Source organism: Dromaius novaehollandiae, chromosome 6 (assembly GCF_036370855.1).
Source record: "Dromaius novaehollandiae isolate bDroNov1 chromosome 6, bDroNov1.hap1, whole genome shotgun sequence".
NCBI classification, from domain to species: domain Eukaryota; kingdom Metazoa; phylum Chordata; class Aves; order Casuariiformes; family Dromaiidae; genus Dromaius; species Dromaius novaehollandiae.
In genome coordinates this window covers 22656325-22667957 of record NC_088103.1, presented here as the reverse complement: position 1 = coordinate 22667957, position 11633 = coordinate 22656325, and the positions used below count along the sequence as shown (strand labels likewise).

General features: G+C 40.4%; 1 protein-coding gene across 1 annotated transcript; it reads right to left on the bottom strand.

Annotated features, from left to right (window-relative positions):
- Nucleotides 1–1564: 1564 nt before the first annotated feature.
- DUSP13A (dual specificity phosphatase 13A) lies at nucleotides 1565–4378 on the bottom strand. The gene is made up of 3 exons (XM_026116822.1): nucleotides 4218–4378; nucleotides 3663–3880; nucleotides 1565–1764 (listed from the first exon to the last, which is right to left on the bottom strand). Exons 1-3 carry the CDS (start codon nucleotides 4376–4378, stop codon nucleotides 1565–1567), a joined length of 579 nt encoding a protein of 192 aa, XP_025972607.1.
- Between the last annotated feature and the right edge of the window lie 7255 nt (nucleotides 4379–11633).

Genomic DNA, 11633 nt, shown 5'->3' with positions numbered 1-11633 from the left:
AAGTAGCAAAGAGTGAAAATAGATTTGATTATTGCTCCATGGTTCATCATAAGATGTAAGTAACAAGCTAATTTTCAGGCAGAATGATAGGATGAATTTTGAATGCTGCTTCTGTGTTAAAAATCACATTAGTTTAAGTAACTGATTAATTGGTGATAGGAAAAGTGACATGGTCTAATCAGTTTAAAACTAATTTGTATCAATTAAGCCTAGCCATTGATGTAAGCTAACTCAGTTCCTTCCTGAATTTAGAATACAGAGGTACATGATGGGCTTAAATCAAATTCAGCGTGTTCAGGCAGGAAGTGAGTCTGGTTTACTAAACTGTTTTTAAGCTTATTTTAAGTTGAAGCTTTGAAATCTGGAACATAGACAAGACGCCATAGTCAGGTGTCAGGACCTTACACAGAGCCTGATAGAAAGGAATAATTTCCACGTGTGGGCGACGCAGCCTGTCTTTGTGTCACACGCAGCCTGGCCCCTTGACGTCTTCTTTCTTCCAGGCTCTGCACTGATTCTTTGAGAAGGAAGAGGCCAGAGAAAGGCAGCTTGTGTTTGGGCTTAAATCTGGGAAGTTGAAAGAACTTAATGAGAACTGGAGGATGGGCAGTGGCGGGAGGTATCTTCACAGGGCCAGTGCTAGTCTCCTTCCTGCTTGTGACGCTAAACTGATGCAGCTCAGATTCGTATTGCTGATGAGTGGGAGCAGTAGCCACGAGATGGGCTAAGCAATCCACTTACTGAGTGAGGAGGAAGGAGCAGAAAGGTGGTACAAATGTGTTTCACTTCAGCTTCCTATCTCAGTTTTCCTAGCTATAATATGGAGAGATAATTTGGAGAGAGTGTGGGGGAAAACCAATGCGTTAATGATTACAAAATACTTCAAAGATTTGACATGTCCTCAATATATTACGTAGTACACCACATCTTGCTGAAAATATATTTACACAAGAGAAGGTCTGTGGGCTTGTTGAGCTTGAGACTGCATAGCGAGAGATCTGCTCATGCGAGGTGTATCGTGCTGGTGTTCAGGCCATCACAGCTTTCTGTAGCATTGCATTCGCTAACAGAGCAGTGCATGGACTCCTAAGTAATTGCCCTCATCCCATCACCAGACGTGGTGCACAAAAAGATTTTGATATGAGAATATATACATGAGAACCGTAACCACACCAGGGAACTTGGCTGTGTTATACTTCTAAGTAAAAGGGACTCAAATATACTTTATGGTTAGATGCAACTATTGAACTTGTCTCTGACATTAGCACAAATCAGAAACAAACTCAATCCATCTAAAGCACTCCAGTGGAGTTACATGGCAGCCCGGCATCAGGCACAGAAGCACTATGGCACACAGCGCTTCTAGTGCTGCTGTTGGCTGTGCTCTTCTCGAAGGAACTGAGCTATCAGAATAAATCCATTATAAAGTCCTGTGGATTTTTTTTAATTACATAGTTTTATTCACTTTTCAACATGCACTGATCATTGGAAATTGTACATGTGCAATGGTTATGAAGCCTGAAACTTAGAAATGCTACTTTAAATGTTTTTTAGCAGCCCTGGTTCAGCAGCCTTTCTTTTGCCGTAGCTGGACATCCAAATTTCTCAGGTGTTTCAGAAAGCCACGATTGGGTGAGATCCATCGATGTTCCTTCACTGTTTTTATGGCATCAACCAAGGAGAGGTGGTGATTTATCATGAGATATGCTAGGACTAGGGAAGCTGATCTGCTTACTCCAACTGCACAGTGTACCAAAATTTTAGCTAGTAAAAAAAAAAATCAATTATAATCATAGAAGAGGAGCAGTGCAGTGGATGAAGTTTAATTTAAAGGAAAGGCAGACCTCCTGCCTTCTCCAGCCTAGTCAGAGTAACATAGCAAACGCTTTATTTCTTACCTTTCTCATAGATCACATGAATCACTAACAATTAAGTCTGATTTGCAACACTTACTCATCTGAGCTATACTCACTTGTGTGAGAAGTGTCATGAGGTCACAACCTGATTTCAGAAACAGTGGTAAATCAAAGAAAACTTTATTGAAGCAATGAAGTTGTTCTGTTATAAGCAAGAGGACAATCAGACACACTGATTTCAAAGTGGCTTACTTAGGTGAATAAGAATGCTAAAATCTGGCCTGGAAGCATGGCACAAGCAAATTAGCCACCAAGAAAAATGACTGGCCTAGTACCATTGTATAATAAGGCAATATGCCATGACTGTAATTCTCTTTCAAAGCTAGAACTTGTAATACAGACTGAGATAGCTCCATTAATGCCAGTTTATTCAAGTTAAGGATCAGTCTTTTATGTAATACAGGTTAGTTAGTATTTTATTGCACCAGAGCCAAGAAGTTCAGTCTCTTGAGTAACATGCTATAAATCTTATTGGGTGAAGTTAATTCTTCTCCTCAGAAGCACAGCCCTGCAGGCCCTAGTCACACAGGAAGTTCATTTGCAGTGTATAAGCCTCTTCACATGGCTGGTCACTGTAGAAATCAGGACTTTTGTGTCTTTATTCATTTGTTCTACAAATATAGATGGCATAAAAAGATCCCGAAAGACTAGACCAGATAAGATTGTCAAAACCATACAAATAATAGAAATAAATATACAGCAAAATGCAAGCAGAGAATCCACCCATATTACTCAGTACCACTCTCACTGTGGGAAAAAAGCTTATTTGAGCTTTTCAGTTATGATGTAGCTGTCTACAGAACTGGTAAGAAATTCTTTGCCAACATTGCCCTTAAAATATACCTGTGATCTATTTGGACATTATTAAAAGAGCCTGAGGTCAAACCAAAAAGAAGGTGTAGGTTTAAAACCTTGTAGGATGCTTACTTATAAATGACTAGGAATTCTGTTGTAAGCAGCAACTCCAGCCCAACCTCACTAGGTGTCCAAACTGTCTGGGGGCAGCCTAGGGCTTTTGGTGCACCCCAAGACATGGCGGGGGGAGAGCTCCCACCCCTGCAGTGCTCAGAATGAACTGGAGCACGCTCCCAGCTGTGGGGTGGGCAAGGGCCACGGCAGTGATAACACAGGGATGCTTTCGGGGCAGCAAGATGGGGTGGGCTTAGCCATTAAGCTACAGCTGACTTCTCCTGGGTAATATGGATGCTCGGGGCTTGTCTTGGGAAGTAGCCATGTTTGAACTCAAGTCCTGACCTCTGCCATAGAGTGAACAGATACAATGTGTGTGTGCATCCTTATAATTCCCACAGGTCCCTTTACCATTCTGAGCACCTTTTCTCCAATTCTTATAAATACTTAGCTTTCTCTACTCTTCAGCAATTTTTTTTCAGACTATGTTCTGTGTCCATTTTAAATGTATGTTTTTTTTCCTTCTCTCTTTTTGAATCAGCCTTTCCTCACAGATATTTTTCTCTCTGTTCTGTCTCCTTTCTTCTTTGCCCCAGTCTCTCTCCTGCATTTTTCATCCCTTCTCTCCCTTCCACTTTCTGTAGTCTTCCTTGATCTTTCAGGATCTAGTTACAGCTGCATACATGTGACCAGCCCTCCTCTTGCCACCCACCGTGCAGATGACCAACAACTAGCAGGAGACCATGTACTGACTGGTCCACCACTGAGCTTGTGGAATTGACCTGTTACAAGAGGCTGCCAACTAACATCAAAATGTGAACAACAATAATTTCCTACCTCCTGGTGTGTTCAAAGCTTTGTGAATAAATTCTGCTGCAGAGAAAAAGAACTGGCTTATGTCAAAGTCTGGAAGGTCATAGGCTGGTACACCATAATAATCAATGGTAGCTCCATAAAAGTCCTGGCCTCCTTGGCTGTACACTGTGCCATGGGCAGCATTTAAAACATGGGTAACACCCATCTTCCACAGAATGAATCTGTTGTGAGCTGTTACTCTAAGGAAAAGACAAACATAAACAGATCAGGATGAACGTAGAGCTATTTACAGAGCAGGGAAAGCACTGTGATTGCATCTCAGCCATTTGCTGGAACATACGCCAATGCATTGTTTCTCAGGGCTAACCGACAATTAACTACCAATTCAGGCATAATTTTATCTCAGAATCTCTGCTATCTGCTGCATAAATAATGTCAATTAGCAAAACTAAGAGCTACCTAGAGCCATACCTATACGTCGTATTAATAGCCAGAAGTGCAAGCGCAGTAACAGGCTGAAAGAGACAAGTACAATAGAGGCATTAAATTTTAGTCAGTCCAGCAAGCTTTACTTACAGGTCTCCTAAGAAGAGATTAGGCCATACTTCATCAACATGGTTACAAGAGGGTCCCCTGGTATTCAGGAGCTGCTCGATTTCTTTAAGGGAGGGAATGTCCCCTGTGCATGTCCCAGCCCCTCCAGGGCCCTGTGGGCATAACGCTTCTGGCCCAGACATGCTGAGCGAGAAACAGCCGAGGCTCTCAGGAGCTGACGATCCCAGATCAGCCCTGCCCCGCTTGCTGGGGTGCTGCCAGCACCCGCTGCTGTCAGAGTGGACTCAGGGAGATGGGCTGCAGCAGCTGCTGGCCAGCCACATGCTCCCGGACCGCTGCACCACGCTACCCAGCAGTGCTGCAGCCCTGGACCCACCAAGGGTCTGCATCCTCCTCTGAGGTGCCCCGACTACCCCCAGCAATAGCGAGCCATACATCACAAGTAATAAAAGGCCCAAGAAAAGAAAAATAGAAACCTGTCAGGTGCACTAAGAATGACAAATATATCCCAGTAACATAGAGGCTCTTAAAAATGTAGCTGCTAAAGAGCTGGAAATGCATCAATGGCTTCTACTGACACAGCCACCAAGGGATTAAACACCAAGTAGATTATGACCTCTTGTCTAGCACAAATAATCTAGAGAAATTTATTTCTTGAAGCTACTGGTTTTGCACCAGGTAAGAGAAACTGAGCCTAAGTTTGTATGTTTCATGTTTTCTACTGCAGTTATTGTTTTCATCAATGTGTTAATAAAATACAGCTGCCACATATTGTATATGCTCTTTTGTTGAAGAGAGGACACGCAACAGCAGTATAATGGTTGCCAGGTGAAACTTGTAAGTCACTGCAGTAGTTTAGATGGGAAGTCCTGGTGATTCCCAGCTTGGGGCTTCATCACATCAAATTGTAATATCAGTGTGCCCTTTCAAGAAGACCAGTGCCTGTGGGTCTGGTCTCTAGGCTGTGTGATTCCTGGTAGGGAACCACAAAAATATGAGGTGATCTGTGGAGTTACAGGATAAAATATGTGAAATGTGATGTTCTTCCTTTGTAATCCTGGCAGCTGGTACTCAGAGCAAAGCTCCTTTACTGAAGAAGTCCAGAAGAGAAGGAGACTCAAAAGGAGAAGCTTGCAGCTGATATCCACTGTAGAAAAAGGCTGATAAATGGAAAGAATACTTGGTCAGGCCTGAAACACCTTTATTCTACATGCATTGGTTTATTATGTTGGAGAGAGGGTTGTTTTATTTTATTTTATTTTATTTTATTGAGGCATATCATGGATAACAATTTGAAATAGGATATTAAAGTCTGGACTAATTAACTATGCCTAAGAGCACTCATGGTGAGTGGTCACCATAATGCAATAATTTCTAGCATCAGAAGGCAAATGTTCTAGTGAAGAAAAAAAATTAGTGAGTTTAAGTTTAGAGTCTCATGAAGCAGGAGAAGTTGTTAAGATTACGCTGTGGACTTAGAGAAAGAAGGAACTGTTTAAGAGTCTTCTGTACATGATTACACTGCTAGTTCCCAAAGCCATGTACCTTCTGGCCTAGGAGCTGAAATGAGAAACTGTAGGCAACAGTTGCTGCAGTGTTTATTTAGAGGGGGGCGGTGAGACAGGCACTGAACTGCTGCACCTTGAGCCACAGGCTGCTGCCCCACAAGACCCAGCTGGGAGCAGGACAGCCAGCTGATCAGACCCAGTATAGGAGAACACTGTAAAATGGTTAGTTATACTTCAAGCACTAGGTATATATTCTTAATATGTTATCTTGTTTATCTGTCTTGTTCTTCCTTTAGTAAAATAAGGTTTGTTAAGCTAGTTGATTTGTGCTCATGAGTAAGGAAAATTAACTGACTGAACAGATGAAAGTTGCTTAGTTTAGTTTAGCTTTCCCAGGTTTCTGGGTGAAGGTTCAAGCTGGGGTTTTTACTAGCGCTTTTTTTTTTTTTTTTAAGGTAAGCCCAGCTCTTTTGTGCCAGTCAAGATCTGGCAGGAATGTGACTCTCATATTTAACTCTGTACCTTTCACCAGTAAAACTTTTGTTGGCCTCTACGTCAAATGCACTTGACTAAAAATTCATAGGTAACTTGCAGTGCAAAAGCAGATGAGCAGCAAAATGTGACCTCCAGAAGAATGCTCTCCAAACCCTATATGCCTCCAACATTTGCTGTAACATGTGGCCAACTGCTTCAAAACTCGGTCCTTCCACCTAGCATCTTCTAAACCTCTAATTGTTCTGTAAACATGACTTTGGTAAAGCTGTGTTACTTCTCTTGCCAGGACCTGTCTTTGAAACAGGCAGGAGGTGGAGATCTGTTTTTTAAGCAGGATCCATTAGATACTAACGCACAGGATGTGCTTTTGCCTGCAAGAATTAGACCATCTCTTTCTGCTCTGTGTGCCCCCTTGCCAGCCATTCTGCCCTCAGTATCGGTGCTCCACTTGTCTCTGCAGATCTAAAAAGGCTGATGGCATCAGCATACTCCTCTTCCCATGTATTTACCCAGGATTTAGCTGTCAGGTCTGTGGGTCAAAATAGGACAGTCAAATGCTACTCTACTGAAATGTCCCTTGATATGAAACTCCCATGGATCTGAGGATCCTTATCAGCTAAAGTGCTAACTCTTCTAAAAATCCAAAGGCTTTGTTCCATCATTTTCTTGTTTATTGGCGTACTTTGTTTTATTCTCATTTTAACATTCAAGAAAAGACTACCATTCTCCGAGTCTGTGGAGAATGGTTGTATTTTAGTTCACATAAAGGGAGCTGGAATGTGATGCTGAAAAAGCTATGCAAAGTATCAACGTAGCTTTGTCATAAAATTTGGCAGAAGATCCCTTCTAAGTGTAACTTTTTTGTGCAGGTGGGTTTGGCTCTCCACCATTTTGCTTCCTGTATGGCCCTTCTGAAGCTACTCAGAATGGATGTAAGAAGCAAAGAATTGATATATGGTCACCTTAAATGGTCCTCACAGGGGAAATTAGCTATGTACTAGGGACTTCTCGAGATCCCAAGAATTTGGCCATTCTCCTGACTGTTGGGGCAGTGGACAATTCTAAGTAAAACATCTGTGTGCAGTAGTGCATGATCTTAAAAGAGCTGCTGCTTCAGCTGAAGTAAAGCATGAGTAATTTAGGAACACCCAACAAAGTCATCCTTTTAATCAGTGGACTATGCCTTTGTGATTACTTTGTAGGTAATACTTGGTGCAATAATCTAAATCAGACATTCTTTAGCTAACAATGTAATGGGAAGCAACAGTGTGAACTCCCTTGCAGTGCTTTATTAGCATGCAACATGGCATTAGCAGCCCCCGCCCCAAGGCAAAAAGTGTACTGGTCAAAGACAGAATATTCATGGCAGCTCTTTTATTGAACATACTGCTACCAATACTAACTGGTCCCATGTTTGTGACACCTTTTTATCTCTCCAGTGAAAACTGGGCCAAAATCAAATTCCTTTCACAAAGCCTATGAGGACAAAGCTTTTTGCAGTGAAAATGTTACAGCATAGAAGTTCAACTAGTGTAAATAAGCACGGTTAGGTAACTACATTCATCCCCACACTCCACAGATCTTCTCATTTCACTTGTTAGCCTGTTTTCAGCATTTGTTTTCTGGGCTGTTTAATTATTGAACAAGAATTGAACCAACTGAATTCTGGTAGGTTTAGCTCAGTTTTAAGCAATACAGTGTTTTCTGTTTTCTACTACATTAATGTATTTTTAACCTATGGAATGATTTTGCCTGTTTAGCACATGGAGTTTACTCTTTCTTTGCTCTGACAAGCTCATTCTCTGCCTTGATAAAGTTGTGGTTCACTAATTTGATTAGTTCTTTTTCCATTCAGTTCCTTTTTCTCCAATTAGGGCGTCAGAGGGTTGAAGATAAAATGGATGCTTGAAAGTTTACACAGGCTGAAGTATACTTCAGCTTAAGTACAGGGATTACAGAAAACATTCTAAGCTAACTAGGACTTGGTCTGTACAAAAAAAGAGATCAGCCTGCCAAAAAAAGCATGATTTAGATCAATTAGCTTTACCTCTAGCTAAAGATCCCCCTTGCTGTGTTGCATTCTTTGCTGGAATAGAATTTTCATAAGCGATTCACTCTATTCACCTGCGGCCCTTTTTTCCTGCATATGGTCGTGTTGAGATTTTTTGGAAATAGAAATTTCAAATCACTGAAAGTAAACAGTATTATTTGATGACAAAGAGTATTTAAAAAAAATTACATTCACACATCTCATTTTCCATTGCTGTATACTATATTGTAGCTGGAGCTATTTGGGAAATTTCAATATGAATTTTCTTTCTTGTTTGTGATTAAATGTCAGCCTAAACAGTGAATCCATCTAACCGTGTAGATCGATTAAATTGTTTTCAATCTAAGGATGCATCCAGCATAATTACACATTTTAAAGACCTTTTCTCTTGGCAATCTGCAGTAGTTTTTAAAATATCTGTAGCACAGCGTTTGTCTTAAATACTGAGACTCACATGTCAGCATTGGCACCACCTGTCAAACTTACATCAATGCATTCCTGTCACATGCCATGAACTGACATAACTAAAAGTGATGGAAAGAGGTTTATTGGAAAATGCTGTTAAATAAAGCACAAAGTATTTGCAGACTTCACCTTCCGAAAGAGCATCAAATATAAGCAAGGAGAAGTCATCTTCAGTTTCAAAATGCAGTGACTAAACAGCTATTGCATGTCTACTTTCAATTAAGAATTACAAGCTTTAAATTCTCCCCTTTATCATCTTGCCATGTAAGCTAATTTGGTCACTTTGAAAATAGTTGTTAGACAACGAAACTAGACAGAGCAGAAAAGTGCCATTAGCAGTAATAACTTCAGATAGAAACCTACTGTTGAGGCTCCCTTCAGTGCTGGGGTTGCCAAACTACTGATGCAAAACAGTTGAGCAGCCCATGTAGGCAGGCATGGGCAGTATCACCAATGATGCATCACCAGGCTACATACAACTCTGTCTTCCCCACTTTTACTGCTGATGTTACTTATGGCCAGTTGTTTACAGCATGGAAATCTGATGATATAACAGACTTTGGGGCCTATAAACTTCAGATAGTCCTGGAGTCATATATGTTTATAGTTACAGATGATTCTCCAACCTGGACTTATAAAGTCTGGAGACTAAATTCAGAAAGTCATTTGACTGCTAGCTGATTGCTGGTCTTGCTATGCACAGTATATGGAAATGGGATAAGGAAGCTTCTGCTTCCATTTTTGCTTCTTTCCTGCACTCTAATGAGCTGGTGGATTCTAGTGCATGTTCATGTTAGAAAAAATCAACAAATCAAAGCCATAGCACTCAACAAAGTTAGCACTTTTCTAGCACCTTCTATAAAAAGGTGGAGAAGGGTGAGTTAACTCTACAATTATTCTTAAGATACACTGACACAGTGACCTCTTCTGTGATGAGACAGCCTCCTGTAGTTATTTTGTAGCAATTTTTAATTGTTTCTTTTACTTATTTTTACTCTTATTCTTTTTGCTTAAGCCAGTTTTTTGAGTTGTTTGAAAATATGCAGGAAGAATCACACAAGGATGAAAAGTAGTAAACTTGTTCAGGTTGCAGACTTGTGACACAGATTAGTCATCATTTGGTTAGCAGTTTATAGAGTGTGGTCTCCAAGACATGGCTCCACCCAAACATGTTATAATAATAACAGGCTCTTGTACTGTTTTACAGAGATGTCTGAGCACTGTCCTTACTTTACTGTAATAGGATTAAGATAGACAGGTGAAGGGTCTTCCCAATAATGCAGCAGTGGAAATGGAACCTAAGTTCTTCTGTGAGGACTTCTGGGGATGGGAGGGCCCATGTTCTTAATCCTGTTTATCTTTTTCTGAGGAATTGGGTGTAATATTATCTATTGTATCACACCAGGAGTGGGGATCTATGAACTGGTCTTGGGCTGCCAAGGCACGTTAATGTTGTTGCATATGTTGCTGTACAGGCTTTCCCTGAGGTTTTAGATGCTTGTGTTTTTAGTTTTTAATCTACTTATTTTAGATTATGAAATGAGGAGGCAGCCAGTTTTATGTTGCTTTAGTGAAGTTCCTAGTTCATAAGTAACTAATATTTTTTCCTTCAGGGCCTTAGAAGTACATCAATGTTGCAATAAAGTAAAAATGGTTAAAAGTCATGCTGAAATGATATTAAAACAAAGAAATAGAAGTCTTTCAGCCATGTGAGTAAATGAGAGAACAGGAAACACGAAAATTGGTGAGCTGTGCAGTGAGGATGGGATACAGAGTAAAGATAATCTGGATATGGCCTTGTAAGAAAATAAATCACTTCACCTTTCAGAACACGGAGGCGACAGCAGATCATTTATGAGACTGGTCAAACTGATCTGCGAGGAGCCAACTTGTGACAATGTGCTTTTATTAGTACAAATCAGTTACTTACTGGGGCAAGAAAAAACAAAAGACACAGCCTCTACGGGGAAACTTCTTTTTCAAGTTACAGAAAATGCAGTCAAGTTCCAACTTCTCACAGATGTGGGAGCAGGGCACCCTCTGGATCACTGAAGTGAGATTACTGCTAATGCAGATTCTGATTTACATAATCCCTTTTCTATTGATATGGTAATCTCCAGACCTAGCATTGTAAGGTCTTTGCAGGGCAGATAAATCACAAAGATTGTACCCATACAAATGCAAATATAAATAAAAGTGGCAATGTACTGTAAATTATACCAACTTGGCATCTAGAAGTGTGCAAAGAGTTATAATTTACGGGCAGCTGGTGCGGAAAAAATTCATGGCAGAAAAAGCAATGAATGCACACAGTAAAGCAGCATTACAGTTCTGTTTTAACTTATCCTCCTCACTCTCCTGTATTTTTGTTTTCCTTGTCAGAGGAATACTAGTTATTTTGATTACACACTGAATGTGAACCTGGAGTAAGTTAAATTACTTTAACATTTCAGCCTGCTTTATTACCAGCTTATTCTCAGATCGGTTTGATCTTTTTTTTGTTTATTTTTCAAATTCACATGCACATGTTCTACAGTTTGTCACTTATGAATTTCGTCTTGTGAGGTTTTTCATCTAGTGCATGTGAAGGGCAAGGAGAACATTGTAAGTACTGAAGCAGCACTTCATTCCTGCACTGTTTGCAGAGGCTAGTAAATCCTGAAGAAACATTCCCTCAAACTTCAGCAGCTCATTAGGAAAACTATGTAACATTTGGTGTAAAAAAAAAAAAGAAAAAAGAAAAGAAAAAAAAAGATAGCTGGAACAGGCCGCATAGAGATAAGCATCTCTGAACCAAGATCAGCACATGTAATAAGGGACAGAAGTTCTTCCAGCTCGTTTTTGAATACCTGTTATTTCACCTATTTAGAATGTATATTCTAAACAAATACTGTACAATCTTGGACATTTGCATTAGAC